This window comes from Micropterus salmoides, unplaced genomic scaffold (assembly GCF_014851395.1).
Source record: "Micropterus salmoides isolate LMB-PRFRI ecotype aquatic unplaced genomic scaffold, ASM1485139v1 Ms_hic_scaffold_17, whole genome shotgun sequence".
NCBI lineage: Eukaryota > Metazoa > Chordata > Actinopteri > Centrarchiformes > Centrarchidae > Micropterus > Micropterus salmoides.
Genome location: NW_024040817.1, coordinates 22,492,614 through 22,515,823, shown reverse-complemented (window position 1 = coordinate 22,515,823; position 23,210 = coordinate 22,492,614). Strand labels below are relative to the sequence as shown.

The 23,210-nt window shown below is 40.9% G+C and overlaps 1 protein-coding gene across 1 annotated transcript; it reads right to left on the bottom strand.

The window, feature by feature from the left end:
* Positions 1-247: 247 nt before the first annotated feature.
* On the bottom strand, positions 248-22,829 carry LOC119907376 (oxysterol-binding protein-related protein 3-like). The gene is made up of 22 exons (XM_038725120.1): positions 22,676-22,829; positions 16,304-16,495; positions 14,506-14,622; positions 13,321-13,374; positions 13,123-13,236; positions 12,774-12,926; positions 12,556-12,646; positions 12,271-12,374; positions 10,424-10,513; positions 10,174-10,309; positions 9,897-10,021; positions 9,674-9,805; positions 8,190-8,283; positions 7,085-7,320; positions 6,522-6,659; positions 5,925-5,988; positions 5,591-5,669; positions 5,291-5,435; positions 4,618-4,762; positions 4,386-4,512; positions 3,348-3,470; positions 248-1,019 (listed from the first exon to the last, which is right to left on the bottom strand). Exons 2-22 carry the CDS (start codon positions 16,364-16,366, stop codon positions 923-925), a joined length of 2,427 nt encoding a protein of 808 aa, XP_038581048.1. The 5' UTR covers positions 16,367-16,495; positions 22,676-22,829; the 3' UTR covers positions 248-922.
* Between the last annotated feature and the right edge of the window lie 381 nt (positions 22,830-23,210).

Genomic DNA, 23,210 nt, shown 5'->3' with positions numbered 1-23,210 from the left:
ATTTTCTCCAGGTGCTCTAGAAGAAGTACAGTACTTGATTAAATATAATTACCTTCCACTAATGACCAATTGATCCAAACAAGCAATTAAAAAAATCTTATAAAAATGTAAAATATCTTAGTCTTTAGATTTGTCATTTAATTTTATAAATTATAATTTTCTCAAAAGAGGTATACCTTTTGAGGATCATTATTTTACGAAAAACAATCACATACAAAACAATACAAACACAAAGTGTGACACAACATAACTTGTCCATCCATTATACAGTTTATTTTCGTCTTTTGAGAGTCACTCGAGTATTATTGCAGTTATTACAGATTATAACAAGGCAGCAAAAAAAGCAGGCTGAAGTCCTTTTATAATTACAACCTCTGATCAGCCACTGGTTTAAGTAAAGGATGTCCATGGGTCATGACTGGATGGAGGAATACTTGAGCAGGTTTTGAACCTTTGAACACGTTCACTTCCAAACCTGATCCTTTTCTCTCCAGTGAATTGCACATATCATGCTGACATCATCCAAACGAGTTTTTAAAGTCTCTGAATAAAAGTGTTTTTGCATAACTGCTACAGCAGCTGACTGAGTGAGGCACTACAATAAAAGGCACTTTGGTAATTGCTGAGATGCAACAGGACATAATGATATGAATCTTTAGTCTACACAGACACAGTTATGATAATGAGAGGAGAAAATGTACCCTTAAGGAGGAACATAATCGACAACAGAAATAAAACCTCTGCTTAGTCCTCAAGCAGGAAGCAGAAGGTCAATATAGGTTGGGTTACCATGACATTAAATGATTATGTTAACCAGGTCAGGACACTCGGAGGATGGTCACTTGGAGGCTGGTCTCAGTTCAGTTTTATACTTCCCTCTCTATGATAAGTTGTAGTGGAGAGGTTTGGTTAAATCCAGAGGTCACCACAATACAGGGAAGTCCATTTTACTGAAGCCAGGGTCTCTGCGCAGCTCCCAGTACGTGTTGTTGCTCACCCACGTGTCATTGTTAGACTTCCTGCAGACACGAGACAAATGAAATCTGTTTTTATGATTGATACATCTCGAATGATTTATCACTCATATTTAAATTAAGTGTTCACCCTGTTATATTACCAAATCAGCTTTCACAATACCATTAGACATCAATATCTAGTTGAATTATCCAAAAACTATACTATGCAATAAAGTTAAGTTTCCAAGTGACCAAGCAATAAAGCAGAAACATATAAAACTCACTCACAAATGAACTTTAAAAGAGATGTATAGACGAAGTATAATTCGCTGCAATCCTTTCCTGCATATGACATCTGTCTTTAAGTTCCATGACAGTAAATTAATGTCTCTAGATATTTATATTAATTTACAACTTTAATACAGTCACTATTAATAGTATTTGTTGGTGTCCTTCTGCTTGTTCTGAAATTTTTTAATTATTTCCTTAGTTTTCTTGTTATCTAAAACTGGCCTGACACCAATCAACAAACTCATCTACACATCCACTATACTCTGTTTCATCTTCAATGATCAGACCCACAACTGCAGTGTCATCAGCAAATTTTAAAACATCATATAAGTTAGCTATACATCAGTTTGTGTAAAGAGTAAATAGTCAAAAAGGACTCCCCCATTTGATGATTCTACTATTTACCTTTAGCAGTAACAGCCTTTCCATTAAAATATGTGGTTTTATAGTATTAAATGCATAGTTCAGAAACATAACGGATATATCATTTTGGTTGATCAAGATTATGTTACAGTAGATGTTAAGGCTATTGGACGGTAATCATCTAAGACCAGTGGTTTTGATGTTTTCGGACCAGGCACTGTGGAAGTGAAGTGAAGATTAAGACAAGAGACAAACTGTTGTAATAACATCCTTTCCAAGGCAATGCTGTTGTCAGATACTACTCAGTACTGATGTCTGACATATCAAACCTGCCAAAGAATTTGTGTAATTTAACATGATTCATTGTCCCTGCCATGCCTGCCTTAAATTGTCCTCCCTCATCTTCCTTTCTAGCTTCTGCTCATATTTACAATAACAATTTGCCTGATTTTCTCTTGTATAACTCTAACCTGTGTACTATGTGAGTACACACAGAGATACACATTAGAATGACTGTGTGTCACTATCACAGGCTACTTTCTCTTTTTAAGTGCTGCTTTCAATGTGTGCAAACTTGATATCACCAGCAAATTAACATGTTAGCTGATCTACTAACGGTGTGCACGCAGAATGATGTCTTTTAAAAGTGCAAGATAGCACCTGTTGTTCAGTTACTATTTTTGCCTTAATGAAAATGCAATTTGGGGCATTTCAATTTTATTGTGCAAAGTAATGGAGGGGAACATGCAAATACATTTAGTTACTACACACAACGTGATCTAACAAGCCTAAAAGCAATTTCATGTGAGTGCAACAGCATCTGTATTTAATACGTTTGAAAAGAAGGTGCAAACCACCAGGTGTTGCGCAGGGATGGCTGCGGTTATCGTTGCGAGAAGGAGACACAGCAATAATGAAAGAAGACGTAGAGAAATTAACAATATTAGATAATGTTATTCTATATCCAATGTATAGATATAAAATAACTATTCGATGAACTATACTGGACTGTAATACTGTTGTATTAACATTCATGCCAATAAAGCCAATTTCGTTTCAACCTGACTTCTTTTCTCTGTGAGGTGGAAGAATTTAGAAAGTTGCGTGGCGCTGTGGAGAGCCCCAGCTGCAGTAGTGCACGGATCACGCATAAAATTCATCCAGCCAGAAGGAATGATCACCAACTGTTCACAGTGCGCCGGTCGTAATAACGACACAAACCAATGTAGGTATCGGAGAAGGAATGGGGTGTTGGGGTGTACAGGGCCAGGGACAGGAGACTGCGGAGTGACCTATGGGAGTGACCGGGAACGGTGCGGACGGTCTGTGATTGTTCCCTCTGGCTGGATGAAGCACGATCTGCTGACATTTCCTCGCGTCTGGGTCATTCCAGCATACTGTGTCTGTTTCTACTGGGGTTTCCCAAAGCAGTGGTGGCAGGATGGGCAGGTACATACGATTTCCACATACTCCAGACACACTGAACGAAACAAACCAAGGATTTACGCAGGGACTGCTTTCCCTCCCGCAAAACCCTCATTTAAATACTGTCACCTCCATTATGTTTGCACCTGTTGTCATCTACGCAATACTTCTTAGTTGAGCACCCATAACAGGTACTACAATTGCACGTGCACTATATTAGAATGCACACGCAATTTAGTACTCTTTATTCGGGATGTTCGTAAATCCAGCACAAAGACACATATGCACACAAACAAGGAAACAGCAGCATACTTGAAAAAGCGTGGCTGGTGTGTTAAGTTGTTGTCCTGCAACACTTTCCTCCTCTCCCTCTGGAGCTGCTCTATCCTCTGTTTCTGCTCCTCAGCTCCTTCTGTGTTCCCCTCCTCCAACAGCCTGGACAAGGAAGAGAAAGAGAGTGAGTCAGGATATATTATTAAGGCATTATTACTGATGTTATATTTTATATATAATGTTATATATTATGATATATTATTATATACAGGAGATAATTGGTCCGCCTAGAGTGCCACCGCCATTCATCTCACTATTTCCCCACACGCTACAGTAATTGTTGTGGCTTCATTTTCCTGTCCCAATATAGCTACTAAATGTCTCTACTCAATACTTCAGTCCTGTCTGAGTGACTCTCAAATAATTGTTGGCCAGTGTTGCCTGACACAACCAGTTCAGAAAATCAGGAAGTTGTTTGCAAACTGTTGCAGGGCAAAACTGAGCATCAGAGGTAGCACGCCAGCTAATAACCTACCACCGTGAATACAATTAAAACACAATTTCTCTATTAATTTGCGACAGCAGCTGCAGACAGGCTTTTTTCACAGCAACTTGTCATAGTGGAAAAAACAGAGGAAAAACTTTTAACCTGTTGATCCAATCTAATGTATATAAGTACCTAACGAAGGGGTAGAGTACATGATGGGGGTCAGAATCTTACTAAAATAAAACCTCTATGTGAGCGGACAATGATTCTTGTGACTTCATTGGACTTAAACTCGTGGTGTGTTGCCATGGTTACGCTCATATTTCAGACATTTGGTGCTTCACACCACATGGGCTCGACCAGACTTTGCAAAAACACATTTGTAAAACATTTTTGTGGGGCCAAATGATCTGATTTGGCAGCTTTAAATCTATTTAGACAACAGGGTCGTATGTACAGACCGTTAGACCAGAATATATGATTAAACAGTAATGAAAGTAATGAAGTATGACGTTTATACAATGGGTAGAGATGATGTCTGTGGACAGACTAATAGAGATCAACATTACAGACTGATAAAGAGTGCCAACCTCTGGTCCGGCCTGAAGCGTGTGTCTGTGGGGGGCAGCAAAGGTCTCAGGGTGGAGTCCAGCTCATTTAACTCCACCGCAAACTTGGTGAAGCCATAGTACTGCTCTTGGTCTTCTGGCATGGGGTCTATACACACAAACACAAAGTAACAGTTGAAATAGGGTTGTCTGCGCATCTCCAGCTGAATCCTGTGCTTCTCAGTTTGAGGACAACAAGGGACCAATCACTCACTTGCTCTCCATATACATGTGGCAGAGGGTGGGTCTCCTTGAAAAACTGACTCGTGCCATTTCCCAAAAATGGAGTGCACAACTTTCCCATTTGAATCCATAACCACGCCCTCTATCTCGTTCACTGTAGAGCTCCATGACTTTGCCTAAAAAAATAAAAACAAAATAAAAGAGGTAAATTCCTTGTATGTGATATCCACCATATCACATTTAACACTCATGCGATGAATACTCTCTGATTTATGTGAGTGCTAACAGGAGTGGATTTATGCTACCTAAATTTCCATGTTCAAAATTTTGAAAATTGACTTGTCCACAAGTTGGTGCTGTTTGCCTTGATATTATTGACCGTCCAGCACGCTGAAGGAAGCATGTCTGTTTTACTACTGCTTTAAAGAAAACTAGTAATCTTTCTACAAAAGGAATACATTTTAAGAATTAGTTCTTAACAAGAGTCTGACAGATGTTCATGTGACAAACCAATACAATACCAACAGGGGAGAAACAGCAGTAAGAGTTTGTTATGTACAGTTTATCACTACAAGAGCACTATGCAAGAAATCCACTGAAGGAGCAAGTCACATCCCACATGGAATTTTTGTTAAGCCATGAAAAACACGTTTCACCTAAATTATTAAAAACAGACAGTGATTTAAATATTCATTTTTCCTAACCTTGATAAATGTGATTTTACACTGGCAGGCGTTATTGTTGATATTTTTAATGGACATCTCTCCATAGTGTTCGATCCAGCGCTGGCCGCTCAGGATGTTATGGATGCAGGACGTCACTTTGTTCCATTCGTAGTGGTCCCCGAACCTGGAGAAATCAGTGTCAGAAAAATGCACGTTATTTCATTCCTGGCACAGCTTCTATTGTGCACAATGATGTGGACACTCACATTAAACATACAAGAGTGTAAACACTCGTGGACAGGCAAACACACACCCACACACAATAAGTAAAGGACTTACGCAGGTAGTGTGACATGGGTGGTTCCCATGGGAACAAGTTCCATGGATTTGCCCCAGAATTTATTTTTCCATCGGACATCTAAAAGATACAGATCATAAAACAACAGGTAAGTGCTTTGGGACAATGTGTTTTTTTTAACAAAACACTAGAGTTTTAAGTGTCAGGTTGCACTAATGAGGTCATTTGTTAAAATTAAGCACTTAATTAACATGCAGTTGAAAGTTATGCCGACATGAGGTTAAATGAGCATGTGACAAGAAATATTTGTGGCAGCTGTGACGCAATCTACAAATACACCCAGACAAAGGGAGGGAAAAAAATGTTTTGGCTCACCTTGCCAAAATGAAAAGTTCCTTGAATCAGCGTGACATGCTGACACAGGTGGGTGATGACTCACCTGGGAAATGGATAGAAGAGATACAAGATGAGATAAAGACACTTTATCAAACGCTTTACCACAGTAGACACTGTAGCTCAGGGCGTTGTATCATGAATCAGTGAAAAACAAAAGGTGGGAAAGGTGATACATTTTTGCCAGCCATAAACCAGTACTAAATTTATTTTGAGAGATCAGAAAACGGTAAACTAACAATACCACCACTAGAAGAAGGGCAGGTCAGTGTATGCCTTTCACGCTTTACATTGTTCATTGCTACTACAGTAGATTGGATTTTGTGAGAAGTCATGTAAATTGCTTTAAAGCATAAAGCAGGAAGAGGGCGCTGTTCTTCTAGTGGACAAGGCTTTCATTGATGCATCTGAGAGGACAACCTAAATTTGAAAATTACATATCCATGCTAAAATGCAAGAAAATCTGTCTCAAACATGATTTCAATCATTTCAAGTATTACATATTGTTTGTTAAGTAAACTGAAAGGTGGCCTATCCTGTGATCCCATGTAGTGTTAGTGTAAACCCCGTGACCTCTACCTGTTCAGCTATAAATCTGAAGCTTTTATCCGGCCTGTCACACTCGTATGTCTCTCCCAGGACGGGGTTAAAAGGTTTACTTCCTGCTCGATAGTAGGTGGATGCATACGCTGATATTGCGAATGTAGCAACATACACCTGCACAGAAAATCAGAGAGAATGAGTATCGGCATGATTGTCAACATGAGGTTGTGAACATGACTGTGTGTATATATATGTATGTATACAATAATAACAGTGTGTGTGTGTGTGTGTGTGTGTGTGTGTTCAGACACATAGGTGCAGATAAATGTGCGTTTATGTACAAGTAAATACAATATTAATATATTACAGTATTAGAACTGTATTGTATATTGTATAATATGTAGAGGTGTGAGACTGATGACATGACACTTGACTATAAGTGTGCGACAAATACTCTAAGGGGAAAAAAACGATAATTGGAAGCTTCTTGCTTGCAAAAATGAAAAATTTATTAAAGCCTCTAACAGAAGCGTGTATATACAATTGCTCTTGCAGGTTTGTGCATGCAGTATTATCAAGTGTATTTTCTTTCCTCTCACCATGCGCTGGAAAGGGTCATGTGTCTGGTTGGCGGTGTCCAGCAGCTCACTGTACTCCAGCTCCTCACACAGCTTCTGCAGGGTGTTGAGTGGCTCATTTAGCTGGACTGGCATCGCCACCTTGGACAGGTCCTTACCAATGTTGTTCCTCAGGATGTTCCACAGGCTCACACTGCTGGCGGGGCAGGGAGAGGGCAGCGTGGAGCGGCGACGAGTCAGTGTCACCACACTGCTAACTAGAGTGGAGTAATGTTAGAGACGAGAGTGGTGAGACGAGTGTATATTATAAAGAATAGTGACGGGTGAGACAGGGCATGAGTGAGAGCTGGCGGTTGTTTAAATGTGGCCATCTGAAAATCAGATGTCGTAAACTCTCTGAGGTTCAAACCTGATTTGCTGAGGATACGGTATCACTTCAGTGGTGAAGCTTGTTTCACCCAGCCACACAAGCACCACCCACAGGCTGCATCAGGGTCTAAATTTCCTGACAGCAAATAAGGATATTCTAGGAGAAACTATGAAACTTGATATTTTTTTTTATTAAAATGGTCAAATTAAAATATACAAAACAAATTTTGTTAGCTTCAGCCTGAAAGATCTAGCTAAAGACGAATACTGAGAAGATTAACACCAAATGTTGATCTTGACATTTTCATTTTATCCCTTTCTCTGCACAAGCTCTAATCATACCAGTTAATCGCAGTTTTTCTGTTGTGCTGCCTGGAGGCAAAAGTTTATGCAGTGAAAATAGAAAACTAACACCATCTATAGCAGTGAATTAATGATGCCTGTACACAGATGCTTTGTCAAATACTGCACGATGAAACAGTTAACTGGATTAGTAAAAACATCTGGTAGTTGGTAGTGGTCACGTTCAACACATTATCTATGCAAGTGAGTAATTTCAGATTCTTGACATAATTTATTTGATGCTAACACAAAAGCACACAGTGGCTTGCTAGTGCACCGAGATAGACAGGCCATGCCTCTTTTAGACAGAATAAGCACTTTGCACTGTCTCTGTCATTCCCTCCCATTGAGGGAGTCAATGTCTCCTCACACACACAATATGCACAGACGCACAACTTGTTACTGTATCACTTACCGGAGTTGTGTCTCTCACTGCCTCCCTCGTTGCTGTAGGTATCCATGGAGACGCTGTCACTGACATCACTGATGTAGGAGTCATCGTCAGACACCTGGAGACAGAAAATCAATGGTGAAAGGTCAGCGAGTGACACAGAAGAGCAGAATCAAAGAGCGAAAAACACACAAAGCCAAAGGTCTTCAGTCATTGGGATAGAAAAATAGAAGAATGCACCCAGTGTAAAAGAAAAAACATCCATGTATTTGTTGTGACTTGCAGGTATTAGTTTTGTTAACACCAGCCACACCCAGTTCTAGGAGTAATAAGGCAGATTACTTTTTCTGCACAACTAACCCTTTATTAGACATGACTTTGAGTTGTCTGATCACTGTAGTGCTGAAAGTCATCAAGGCTGTGTCCACTCTCCTCTTCTATACATTATGTACACTAACGACTGCCGTAGCGAACTGACCAATAACCATATTGTAAAGTTTGCAGATGACACAGTCATAGTAAGTTTAATGGACACCACTGAAACATCTCACGGCCCTGTACTAGCCTATTTTTTAAACTGGTGGAAGGACATATGCATTGATTTTAGACATCACCATCAAACTCCTGAAAAGACGATAATAGGTGGTAAAAAGGTTGAAATTGTTGAGTCGTACAAGTATCTCGGAATCATCATTGATAACAAGCTGACCTTTGAACTAAACAGACATGCTGAGTAAGAAAAGTCAGCATCGTCTCTTCTGTCTGAGAAAGTTAGCTAAGTTTCAAGTGGACACATCCCTGATGACATTGTTTTATAAATGTTTTATTGAGTCTGTCTTTACTTTTTCATTTATTTGCTTGTATGTTTCTCTTAGTTTAAAACGGAAAAACACATTAGCTATGGTAAATAAAGTTAGTATCAAAATCACTGGGATTCAGCAGATAAAACTAACTGAACTGTACAATAGACATGTGCTTAAGAAGGCAGAATCAATCATGTTCATCATGCTTCAGTCAACCACCAGCCAAAACAAATAGATATAAATTCTCCTTCGTACCCTCTGCTATCTCTCTGCTTAACTCTGTAAAGAATAGGTAACGTCTGCACATAAGGCACACTTGAACTTAAACTTTTAATGTTTTGGTATTTATTTTACCCATTTGTCTGACCCTGTATTTTTAATCGGCCTTGTTGTCATTGTTGTCATGTACTGTATGTCAAATTCTTTGCTACTGCGGCAAAACTAATCACCCCCGCTTCTCAAATGTTGATATCAGCTCCTTTTCTTTGTTTTACATCAATTTTAAATGAAATATCTATGAGGTTTGGACTGTTATTTAGACAAAAGTATCACGTCATTTGCAAATGCGATTTTGAGATTGTGATGGACATTTTCCCCCAATTTCTGAAATATTATAGACAACACAATTAGTTGCTTAATAGAGATATGCCCTTGGTTCTAAGCGTAGAGATGAGGAAGAGGATAAGGTAGTATATTGTGTCTCACCTCATTCTCAGAGGAGGAAGAGGAGAGGAGGTACTCCTGAGCATCAAAAAACTCTGATATCGACTCTGGGATGGATGCTTTGCTGTCATTGGACGCCTGGTGGACCAAGGAGTGGGGCCCATCTGTACAATCCTGATAAGAATAAAAAGTAAGTTGAGTGAAAGTGGACCTGTGGTAATAGGCTGGTGCAGAACCCTGATTTTTGAGTCACAGAGATACTCACTGAGGCATAGGAGGTTTTCAAGCCCATGACCTGCGCTGGCTGTGGGGCCTGCATGTCAATGGTGTGTCTCAGTCTGTCTCTTTCTGTGGCTAAGGAACTAAAGGCTGATTTCAGTGTGGCGTGGACTTGAGAGAAGCAAATGCCAGAGAAAAAATAGAGGGTGACGACAGGTACAGGGTTGTCATGGAAACCATCTTACCATATGGAAGCAAACACTTATAAAAAAAAGCATCTTTTTCTATCTACAGTAAATGCAGACACCCAGGCAGGGACTCACTGTTGTTGGCCAGCCTGCAGAAGTCCTCCTGTAAACGGCACACGTCTGTAGGTGAGTCTGGGGATTCAGGACAGGTCTCCTTGGTGTTTGACTCAGCGGTATAGAGACTGGGGTTGGAGGCGTGGAGGCTTGGGACCTGGTGGACAAAACCAGAGTGAAGTGAGGAGCTTTAAGCGAATGTTTTCCCTTCATCCAAACTGTTGAATGATTGTGAACACCTTTTTTAAATAATTATCAGCAGAAAACGTACCTGTAGTGTGGCTTTGGTTTCTTTGCCATTGTTTTTGGATCGCCATCTCCTCGGCCTCTTCTCTTTTTTGGGAATGTCATAAGTTGACGCCTGTATTACCACAAGAAATATTAAGGTGTTAGTAAACAAAATTACTCAAATCACCCAAAAAAGTAATGTCTTCATCACTCTTTCATTCCAGGAGTTCAATATATCAGTGGTTCTCAAACCTTTTCAGATCAAGGACCCCTAAATTGACACAAATTAGAAAATGACAATATTTTGTCTGAGGGTCGCCCATCTGATAGGATTTTTGCTTTTAGATTTAGGTTTTATTACAGAAAGTGTATGAAACCCAATGACCAAAATAGTCATACATTCTGTCATTGTTTTACTTATGGATGGAATTATAGTGAAAATAAACTGATCTCCTATTTGCTGGGGACCTCCTGGAGCCCCCTTAAGGACCCCCGGGGGTCCGTGGACCCCACTTTGAGAACCACTGCATAATATCACTTCTTTCTCCCTGGGAGTATCAGCCACTTTTCTGTCCCACCCACACATTTGGCGAACGCATATACATTGGTTATTACTGCAAATAGTTTTAAAGGTCCAGTGTGTAAGATTTAGTGGCATCTAGCAGTGATGCTGCAAATTGCAACCAACTGTCCAGGTACCACTGCCCCCTTCCCTTTCAAAGAGCGTAGGACAGCTACGGTAGCTGACAGAGCACAAAAGGTGTCATCTTCTGAGACAGGAGAGAGTAGCCAGTCAAGAAATTATATTTAATTAATTATTCAGTAAAACCATATGTTATTGTGACTTGGCCACTGACAGATAACATGAAAATGTAAGCCAAGAGTGTGTAACACTGTCACTGTTTCTGCACCACAGTGCATTATAAACCACATAATAGATAATATTTATACAAACACTGACTCTCTGATTATGGACCCGCGCCAAAACTGCTCTCCAGCAATACTATCTGTCCTGCAGCCAGATTATGGTGCTTTTTTTATGGCGGAAAAAAAATTAAAAAAACTTGAATAGCGGTGCTGAAATAGATCTCAGTCACGACAGCAGCAACAGTTACTCACATAATCAATTCCGCTTTAGTGGTTTTGCCTACAAAATTTTAAAGCGCAAGACTGTTTTTTGCAGCAATGCTTTCTTTGGAGTTGAATTGAGCTTTTACTTTGAAAAATTCTGAATGACTTCAAAAGAGTCTGTAGCCTGCTTGACACACCTCTGAAAGAGCGGTCAGAAATGTGATTCCCCTAAATGTCCTCTGCCTGGAGACACCGGGGAAATGAAAAAGCGTCCCTAAGTTGATGAATACAGATCACACACACTGCAGCACATGCTGTGTTGTGAGCCAGAGAAACAGTCGCTGCAGAATCAGTTTGTCTAAGAGAGAAAAAAAAAATTGTCCCAACACGGCATCAAACACACAACTCTCTAGAGAGTCCTGCACTTTACTGATTGAGTTAATCGAATGCACATTTAATAGTTGAAAAAACTGCTCCAATGTAAAACTTCTTTGCCGACCCCTGCTGAATACTATTACTTTTTCTTCTTCGAACGTACATATTAAATGTAGTGATGAGTGTCTACACTGCCTGAATTTTACAAGAAGAAGAAGAAAAAGAACATTGTGACAAAATGCGCTCTGTAGCGCTGTTTGTCCATAAAACATGACGGCACAACAAGGCGACGTCCATGGAAGGGGGACATGCGGTTATGTAGATAGAAATGTCTCATTCTAAGGTAGCATTTCTGTCATTTGATCCTCAGACATATTCCACACTGAACCTTTAATACAATGCATTTTGCATCATGGCTAACTTAATCTGTGGGAATGTTCTTACTTGTAGTGCACTAATTGCTGGGGCTGAGTATGTGCGGTGGAGGACCTCCATGCTCTTCAGCAGCAGGTTGAGCTCGAGCAGGTACGATTCACATTCCTCCAAGTCTGAGTGAAAGAGAAATTATTATTAGATGAAAGTTTGGGTGCGTGCAGGCACAGTAATGAGCAATAAAACAGAACATGAAAGATTCACGGCAAGTGAGACACACTTTAAGAAACTGTTGACAAAGCAGGGCAACAAAGAAGAATTTGTGAGCAGAGAGAAATAGACAAAACAACAACCAACCTTTGCAGCACTTGTCCATGTCCTCTGAGGAATGGAGCCAAGAACTGAACTTAGCCTGGTGGATTGACGCCTGCTTGGTAAGCGTAGCCCTCTGTTTTAGAGACAGGAACACAGATGAGGGAGGATGAGGCAATAGCAAGCTCACTGCATCAAATTTAAGGCAACAACAAAGACATTCTTTTAAATGTTTCCCACAAACGAGCAACGGGACAACTTACTTTTCTAAGGGAGTCATTAAGGGAGGGGGAGGATGAGGCGTGGGAGTGGAAGAGGTGCCTTTCATGGGAATACATGGCAATCTCGTTCTGCCGAAACACGCGGTGATGACGCAGCTTTGACACCCACTCCTCAAACAGCTCCGGAGACTTCACCTGGGTGGCATAAAGTCAAAATTAGGAGCAGGGACTTGGAAGAAGCGGCTGTGTGTGTGCTTGTATGAAACAGAAACGGTAAATGAGAGAGAAGCCATGAAGGTGTTGATGCATTTTGCGTGCACGCATATCTCTGAGAGAGGCCGCCAACTCATGTTGAATTCAACAAAACTTAAGATTGTTAATGAGGAGTTACCTTTAGGTGATAGATGTTATCCTCCGTGTCCAGGTCGATGCACAAGGCTTTCTTCTTGATTGACATGACAGAGAGGCCGACATCTATGCAGCCATGGAGCTTTCCCTTCTTCAGCTGTCAACGAAACACTTTGTTAGCATGTGTCTGTCTGAGTGCAAGAATGACAGACGGTCATGGTGCTCTTGAGGTAATACCTACATCCGTTCCACGCTTTGAATACTTCAAGATGCCTTTCTCCAACACAAAGTATCTCTAAGTAGGAAGAAATCAAACTCAAATCAATATTAATTCACAAGAATTAATTAATTAATTACAGGGGCGGCTGTGGCTCAGGAGGTAGAGCGGGTTGCCAGTTACTTAATCAGAAGGTCAGCGGCTCAATCCCCGGCTCCACCATGTTGAAGCAAGATGAACCCCAAATTGCCTCTGGTGGCTGTTTGCCACTGTAAGAATGTGTGTGAATGTTAGTTTCTGTTTGTGTGTGAATGGTAAATGCAGATGTAATGTAAACAGTGCTTTGAGTGGTCAGAAAGACTAGAAAGGTGCTATACAGAGCATTTATTTGCCACCCTTGAAACAAAGGTGGATTGCACTCTTTAGTCATACAATAGTTAAACACACCATTAGAAATAAACGGTATGTAGCCGCAGTATGGATAATGACCATAAACAAACATAGCAACAGCTCATGAGCACACCGTGTTCACTTTAGCTTTACAATAAAAACGAGTACACTGATAAAGCACTTTGACTGTACTTAAGGCCCCCTTTGTCGGTAAAAATGTTACTAAAGTGGCAATTCAGTCATGTTGCAAGGCAGAACTTTCCAGGTATGCACGAGTACACAGAGAGAAGAGGGGGAGGAAGATGACTCAGGGTTACAGTGTAATCGGCTGGGAATACAAAGAATGGGAAGGAGGAAACACAGAGGGCTATAATGGTGAAGAGGAGGAAACACGGAAATAGCTTGAGGTATTAAAAGATAGCTGGTGAGAATATTAAAGGATTAAAAGGCTTGCTAGTTCAACCCTGGTATCGTCAGAAAAGAAATTACAACACCCATTTCACTGTTGCTCTAAAAATGCACAACTGCAGGATTTCTTTACCAAAAAAGATATGAGGCCTTTTAGAACACCACCTATCCTTTTAAGAAACAAAGCTACATGTGATGAACACAGTGCAGAATATTAACACACACTAAAATACAGCCATTACAGCAATCCCCTGTGGCTCACTATCTGACACCCCTTGTATCAAAAGCAATCAAGTTCAGAGTGAAAATAGGTTGTTGGTTCAAGATAAGGCAGTTGCAGTGTTCTATTATAAGAGGTGTTTACAATGCGGTTGCTGTCTGAGGCTTTAAAAGGGCTGGCGAGGTGCTCACCTTATGCCACCCCTTCATGGGCCACTTCCTCCTCTTGAGCAGGAAGCCCTCCTGTCTGCCAGGCTCCTGCATGCTGGCAGGAACCCCCCTGAGCCCCTCCACAATCTCCCAGCTGTCCTGGAGGGAGACACAGGAGCATCACAGACTGCAATACCGCTTATTGTAAAAACAGTGATATTGTACTGTTAAAAAAGGGGTTTAAAGAGAGAGGGCTCCATTTCCAGGAACACTAACAACTATTTGCTCACTGTACTGGAAAATAACAAAATATTTGAAGTCTGGTTTCAGGAAGTACCACAGCACTGAGACTGCCCTGCTTAAAGTCACCAATGACCTTTTAATGTCTGCTGATGAAGGCATGTGCTCAGTCCTGGTACTCCTGGACCTTAGCGCTGCTTTTGACACCATTGATCACAACATCATGTTAGACAGACTGAGGCACTGGGTGGGCATCTCTGGTACTGCCCTAGAATGGTTTTCATCCTACCTGTCAAATAGGAAGTTTTGCGTGTCTGTAAACAACTATGTCTCCTCGTTCTGTCCAGTTAAATATGGTGTACCTCAGGGGTCGGTCTTAGGACCCATTTTGTTTTCCTTGTATCTTCTTCCCCTTGGACATATTATCCATAAACATGGCATTTCTTTTCATATTTATGCTGATGACACACAAATGTACTTGCCCGTCAGATCCACAGACCCTGGAATGCTGAGTTCACTTAACAACTGCCTTTGTGAAGTTAAAAAATGGATGTCAAATAATTTCCTCCAGCTGAACAAAACAGAAATCCTGGTCATCGGGTCCCAGCAGATGGCAAATCAAATACTGCCATCTGCTGGTTCCCTAGTGAATCACATTAAGCCTGTGGCAAAGAACCTTGGTGTTTGGTTTGATAGTAATTTAAATTTCGAGCAGCACGCCTTTACACGCCTTCATCTCATCACGCCTGGATTATTGCAACAGCCTTTTCACCTGTTTAACAAAAAAATCTATTGATCGACTCCAGACTGTCCAGAACTCAGCTGCCAGGCTTTTAACCAGAACAAAGAAATATGACCACATTACTCCTATTTTAGCTTCATTACACTGGCTCCCAGTGTGTTTTAGAATTGACTTTAAAATTCTATTGATCACTTTTAAAGCTCTTCATGGCCTCTCGCCTTGTTATATTTCTGAACTTTTAGTCCCATACACACCAGCACGTACCTTGAGATCCTCGGGCAGAGGTCTGTTGTCTGTTCCAGAGTCTTGACTAAAAACTAAAGGGGACAGAGCGTTTGCTGTCAGGGCCCCGAGGCTCTGGAACAGCCTGCCCGAGGAAATCAGGTCGGCTGAGTCAGTGAACTCTTTTAAGTCCCTTCTTAAAACATACTTTTATAGGAGAGCCTTTCCCGATCTTATTTGACTTTATTTTATCCCTTTTATTTTATTGTATTTTACTAATTTTATATTTATCTTAAACGTGTATTTTAGTCTTTTCAATGTTTTTCATGCTTTTATCTTGTATTGTTTTTGTATTATTGTCTCGTGGGTATTATTGTCTTTACACTTGTTAAAGCACTTTGTAACTTGTTTTTGAAAAGTGCTCTACAAATAAAGATTATTATTATTATTACTAACTGAATAAATTTCAACCATTTGATCTACCCATGCACATGCACATTAATAATACTTAACTTACTACAATACACAAACAGTGGTGCATGGTGCATTTAAAGTTGCAAATCTGAGGTCAACTCATTTAAAAAAAGACAGCAAAAACTCACATACTGAACATTAAAGTACCACACACACACATACCTGGTTACTGTCGTGCTTAGAGGAGCCGCTGCTGTCACTGTGAGTAGGCGATGACGACGTCATCTTTTCGCGACTTGACTGCTCTTTGCCGACCGTTGTCTCGTTTCTGTGGAAACTGCAGCAAAAGAGATCACAGCAGAGCCGCCTGGAGCATCACTCTGACCTTTGAAGGACACACCGCAGCAGTCGGCACTGCGGAGAAAGGTTGAAACAAACTGATGTCAGAGCAGCACACAGGTTTTGCTTTATTTAAAAGAGAACAGTGGCAGCACACAGGAGCAGACAGATAAAAAAACAGAGGAATCACTTACTCACTGTGTGACTAAACTGTAAGCAGCCTAATTGAGGATATGAAATCCCCAAAGTCCAAAGTAGCATTGTTTTAGGGAAGCTGGACAAAAAATATCCAGAATAAAAACACATAACAAGCTTTTATCATGAGCTCTCGCACAAACCCAGCTCAGGGTTAATGTAATAAATGAGAGCAAAGTACAGACATTTACTCAAAAAAATGTTTCAAATTCAGTGTTTATGGCCACCATACAAGCTTTATGATCAAATGCCCACCTGTAAACAAGTATGGGAGCATCGGAAAAAACAGTAAAACTTCCCACTGGAATGAGCATTATACAAACAAGACTATCAATAACACATAAAAGTACAAATAAAAGTTGCATTCAGAGGCTACTTCTATTTCCAAGTACCAGATTCAACTACCACATAGTTAATGTGAAACAAGTAGAAAAATACAATATTTCACTAAGATAAAAGATAAAATAGCCCATAATTATAATAAGGTTCAGTAGTTCAGGCAGGTAAAGGGGTTTTATAGCCACGTGTCCCTCATACCTGCAAATCGTATGTCCTATTTGCAACATTAAGCAGCTCATATAGGAGGGAACTATCCAGGGAACTAGGTCTCTGCAGCTTCACCACTGGCTGCTTTCAGCTCATTTAACTTCCATATATTATTAGATCCACTCCGCTAAACTAGAATAGTCTATTATTCCTGCAATAAACTGTTAAAATGCTGTTCGTCATCATTTTGTGTTTTTATTATGATTCTTTTTTTATTCTGCTGTCCAAATTTAGGATCCCAAACCGACAAACCCAAAATAAAAACGGATTTGTGTTGCTTCACACATTTGAAGAGTTTTGTGTTAGGTCACTACATAATTACAGAGATGTCCTTTACATGTTTATGGTTGTGTGGGCTTAGCAGGGAACACCACATTCTCACTGTGATGTAACATTCATTCCTTCCCTTGCCACAAATGACATGCCCCAACCTGGGTGTGTGTGTGTGTGTGTGTGTTATACCTCAATGTGCATTTTGATGCCACTCCCTTTGTACGCTGATACTGTCAAAGACTAAACTCCGTGTACCGCACATGTGAGCAGGGCACAACCCTGTCTGGTGGATTAACTCAGTGAGTGAAAACCTGTGTGTGCTCTGTGCGTGCTTGCTAGCATGAAAATGAGTGTAAACTCTTTTTGCGCTGCAAAACTACATCCTCGGTAAACGGTCTGATGCTTTGAGTGTGTGCTTGTTTATTCTGTAGTTCCCCAAGGCCTCGCTTACAGTCAGCACCATGCCCAGGACATGAGTCATCAGCAGGAAAGAATGTGCTCAGTGCTTCGATACCCCCGACACACACCATAACATACAGCTAGCTACAGTCAACAATTGGCTAAAAGCAGACTGAAATATGGGGGACGTCCCACTTACTTCACAGCTCTGGAGCACAGAATTAGCTCATCAAGCTGTTGGGTTCGCACTTTTCAGGCTGTGGCATGCCTGGCTTCTTAAGCTGCATCTAAAGCTTTATGGATAGAAATCAAGTTCAGGAACTCATTACGCATAACTTCACATATTTACTTCTGTGTAAACACATCTGTGCGTGGTTTAGACTTTAAACAACAAAAAGGTCTATCCAAACATAACACACTACATACTGGCAAACAGTGGGATCGGGGGGGCTCAGTGCCTCAATGGTACATTTCCAGCTCTTCTTCGAAGATTACACTGATGATTACAAACACAATAAGTAGTAAGTAATGGGTGGCAGCATCAAGCACCTCTTGACATACCTGTAACACACTCAGCTAAAGCTAAAGCTGCGCATGATCCACTGATTATCAGACTGAAACCTGCTTTCCACTGCTCAGCCCTTTCACACAACTTAGCAGCAAAGTTTGCAACAAAACTCTTCCTTTGAGCAAAACCTCAACAATTGCCACTGCATATGTGCACAGATTTTGTTTCAAGTGTCACCACCTTGCAGCACTTCCTCATTTGCGAAAGCTGTGTATTCATGTGGAATACAATCTGCCACAGATAAACGGTAAAATCTGTAAATGAAGCTGGGAGATGTCAGTCCCCGAATATCTCACTGAGCGCCCTACTTACCCACGACTGAGTGATGATTACTGTAATATTGTACACCAATGAGCCTCCTGCGCTGTAAGACTAGAAGTGCTAGGGTTTTGCCTGTCTGTCTTATGTAATGAGAGTTAATCATTAATGGAACAACACCTTGTAAATGATCTGTTTAGATGTGGGGTCATGCTCGTAGCAAGGGCCAATGCCACAGAGTCACAAGGCCCAAGTGAGGGAATAAAAGGTTTAAAGGTGGAGGAGGTGACTACTTTGTGTGTTTTTCTTTCTTTTTTGAACACGTGGCAGCATTCAAGAGATCAGCTGATGGGAGGGAGGAGGAGATAAAGCACATATGCAAATGAGAAATGAATTGATTTTGTTTGGCTTTATGACAATGTAATTACAGTGGGTCATTTTGTATAACATTGCTGTGTGGTATTACATAGTAAATTATCTAACTTGAGTATTCTCTTCTTTTATTGCCTCTAGCATTTTTCTCTTTCCCTTCACTGAAGGGAAAAGTACCAACAATTACCTTACAGTGAGAACAGGTATTTCCCCTAAACTTCACTCATTAAGAGGGGTTTCTATGGGTAAGCACAGACCTGCTTAAAGTCAGGAGTCAAAAGCAGAGATGCAAATACACACAGCAGCTGGACTTTTTCTTCTGCTCCTCCCATTCCCCTAAAATGGCCACCAGGCTAACCACCGGTGTTCCCTTGAAGCTTTCACATGTCAAACTTTGTGCACAGGCAGGAATGCTGCTTTTAATGGCATCATCCAACTAGGACTCAAACAACAATAATGCAACAAGTCATTAAGTCTGCTGTTAAATCCTTTTTGAGTTGAGCATGGCTACAGGCTACAGGCAACACCTATTGTGTATTTACATAAAGCCCCGTGGCTTTCATTAACCAAAGCCTCATCTGAGGTTCACCAGTTTTCATGACAGGCTGAAGCCCGAGGAATCGTCAGGCGTTTCTAGTCCTGGCATGACAAACACACAGACACTGACTTTGCCGCCAGTCCATCTGCTTTCTGGCTCTTCACATTCTTGAAACAGCAGGACTGCCATCAAACCAACAGTAGTATGACTGGGACTGCAAAAGGTCCTCACAGATGGCCCATCAGTGACTCTACCTCCAATAAAGTGTCAGAATCTTCCAGTAAAGCTTCTTCACAGTATTATAGAGTTAAAGCTGTGCATGATCCAGTGATTATCAGACTGAGAGCTGGCATGAGATGCTTTAAATAGGCATGCATCTGGCAAAATTATCCGTCTATTTCATACATCAACACCAATGTTTTAACAAAATAAAAAAGGGATATGTGGCAGCATATGGTTTTGGATTGGTTGGTGGCAGTAGCACTTAGCTTTTCTGACCTCTGACATCATGTTGGACCCAACAATATTTTTCAGCTGAAAGTAATCCAGCCCCTGTGTTTCCTGTCCGCAGGCAGAGAAAAAGTTATGTGGGCATCAGCGAGATGTAAAAAGCAGCCCCAATATGCCATTCAGCAGTGAGTTATTTTCATGTGCACTCAAAAGAGAGACAGAAAGAGAACAAGCTTGAGAAGCAGCATGCCCATAGTTTCTTGACCAATGTAATTTTGAAAAGCCGCATCACAAAAGATGTCTTTCTGTCTCTTTCCCACAGAGACAAGGGGCACTTTGTGTTACTGCTCAATCATGGGTTGCTATGGATACAAAAAAAATGGCAAAGACCAGAATATATTCAGTTTGTTCTTTATGGAAATCAGAAGGCATAAAACATGGGGCTATTTATAGAACCTGTGCCCTTACCAGCAGAAACATGGTTTCACATAAGTGTCAGTACCGACCAACCGGCTAGGCTGGAAGTAGGGCACAATATCCTATAACCTTGCAAAACCATAAGCAATCACAGGCGGGCTATTCTCAGAGTGGCCACTTGGTGTATTAGTCAAGGCAGGAGTGCTGTGTATTTACCAGCTTTTAAGTGGGTGTTGTGCAAAGGAGAGAGTGACACAGAGATAACTGACTCACGTCAGCCACGCTGGAGGTTTACGCCCAGAAATGTTGCAGCAGGAATAAACATTTAAACTGCAATTAGCTGACTAATAGACATTTATTCCTGTGGCACAATCTTCTGTTGGCTTGAGATCAAGAGAGTGCAGGGGGACCAGCCTCGAACAGCAGCCCCTTAAGCCTGTAGAGATTCAATCTCAGCATCTTGCTCAAGGGCACTTCAACAGGGCAGCTACAGGCCAACACATGGGATTGAACCCAATTTATTAGATGTGCTGCCTGAGCAGGCATGGATTGAACCCAGGTTGTTTGGTTGAAGGGCATCCTCTTACTACGTCTCCTCTGCCTAGGGCTGCAACTAACTACTTTTTATTACCAGTTAATCTGGCAATTATTTTCCGGATTAATTTATGTATTATTTGGTCTAAAAAATGTCAGAAAACATCTGAAATAACAAGAGCCCTCTGTGAGCCCTCTGTGACTGTTCGTCTGACCAACAGTCCAAAAGCAAAGGTATTCAGTTTTAAATGACATAAAGTTTTGGAAACGAACCAATCCTCACACTGAAGAAGCTGGACATTCATTTTCTGACTTAAGCGATTAATCAACTAATCTGCTGATGAATGATTTTTCATCATTCTTCTCCATTCTTTCTATTCATTTAATTTAGGTGACACTTACAATTATACAATGCTATACATGTCAGAGGTCGCACGCCTCTGGAACAATTAGGGGTTAAGTGTCTTGCTCAGGGACACAATGGTGGATGGGTCATAGTTGGATCTCTCTCACCAAAGGCATGTGTCTTATCCATTGCACCACCACCACCACCACTCTTTTCTGTAATGTAAAAGTTTACACATATTCTATAATGTTATTACAGGTTTATGAACCAGCCTCATACACCCTCCGTTTGAAAAAATAACTTCAGGGCTAGTACAGTTTTGTTTACACCAGTTTGGGTGCAGGGCTGACACAATTATGTCTGTGAATGATGAGTCCGTCACCACCCATGCATATAGTTATTAGTATAGATTTATAGTATCAAAGTAAAAGAACAGCTCATGATCATTTCATGAATCAATAGTGTGTATGGTAGGGATGCAACCAACCATTATTTTTATTCATATAAAGAGTGAAAAATGTCACATCACAAGTTTAGTCCATTCCCAAAGATGTTTAATATAATATTATTGAAGTCTAAGAAAAATATTCACATTTGAGAAGCACTGAATTTTTGGCATTTTTGCTGAAAGAAATGACATAAACTATTAACTATGAATTGTTGCCCATTGTGTTCCCATCGACTAACCATCTCGACTCTGATGGTAAATGTAGAACAGATTACTGGAAAATTATCCTATCCTCTTAAATACAAAACACTGCCTTTACTGCCTTTAAATGAATGTCTCCCATCTGAACAACTCAGACCTGACTAACAAGACTAGCCTATATAATGCACTGTAATCTCACTATTTAATATAAACACACTGAATAAATGAAGGAAGGAATAGTTTGCTTACGCTGGCTGTTATGTATGTCAGCGCAAAAACAAATGCGGATTGGTTAAATTAAATAGTCATTACCGGGGACGAACTCCGCAGAGAGAAACCACAGGTGTCCCGTTCAAAGTCACAGCCCTGCTTAGTTCCTGTTGCCAACACAGCAATTCAAACTTGTCAGCGCAGACAAAATGTCCAATATATCCCTTGTGGTCGTAAACCCTGGGCTCACACAGCCCAGATAAAAGCCATCACTTCAAACTGCTACATAGAGGCTTTCAAACACACCAATTTAGCATCAAATTCCATTAATAATTCTATCGAAAGCGATATTTCACTTAAGCGCCGAGACGGGCTCTAAAGACACGACAGGAGCGCTGTCAACTCTGCCGCTTCATTCAAACGGAAGCTAGACAACAACAACAGCAGAAACATAGACATAACGTCCCATGAGTTGATTATTAATGAAAGGAAATACTTACGGTTCTGTGGCGACAGCTACACCATCCTATCCTCACGGTAGAGAGATACAGCACCTGGTTTTGGGCTACTGCTCCTCTCTTCGGTGCCCGAGCTTCGTGGAGCCGGAGGAGGCGGGGCTTGCTTAGTGGGCAGGGGTGACTGACGCTCTACTGAGCCAATCACAAACCAGGACAAAGGCGAGGGGCGGGAAACGGGTTGGGCGGACACGTTTTTAAACGGACCAAGTGACGTAGACGAAAATTTCATAAAAAGAATTTCGAAAAATACAATAAAGGTGAGGCTTCAACGCCAGACAATGGAGTGTCAGGTGAGCTCCAGGTATTAGGTGAAGTACTAGGACGCCTACGTCCTCTGCTGTCATTACTGTCTTTCAGAGGCTTAGTTTTAAAGTGAAGATGCAGTTTCAATTTAATGCCCTTACAATTTCCTAAAGACCAAGTGAAGTCGTCAAGTTGACGTTTTATCTGAACAAAACTCAAACAAACAAAAGGAAAAGATATTCAGTTTATTATCACTAACACAAAGAAAAGCACC

What these genes read in the sequence shown, in the direction of transcription:
- LOC119907376 (XM_038725120.1), bottom strand. Translation starts at nt 16,366, where the DNA reads ATGACGTCGTCATCGCCTACTCACAGTGACAGCAGCGGCTCCTCTAAG. An exon ending in CATGGACAAGTGCTGCAAAG is followed by an intron (nt 12,375 to 12,555) that starts GTTGGTTGTTGT and finishes TCTTTCACTCAG; the next exon opens with ACTTGGAGGAATGTGAATCG. An exon ending in ATGACCCTTTCCAGCGCATG is followed by an intron (nt 6,660 to 7,084) that starts GTGAGAGGAAAG and finishes TTTTCTGTGCAG; the next exon opens with GTGTATGTTGCTACATTCGC.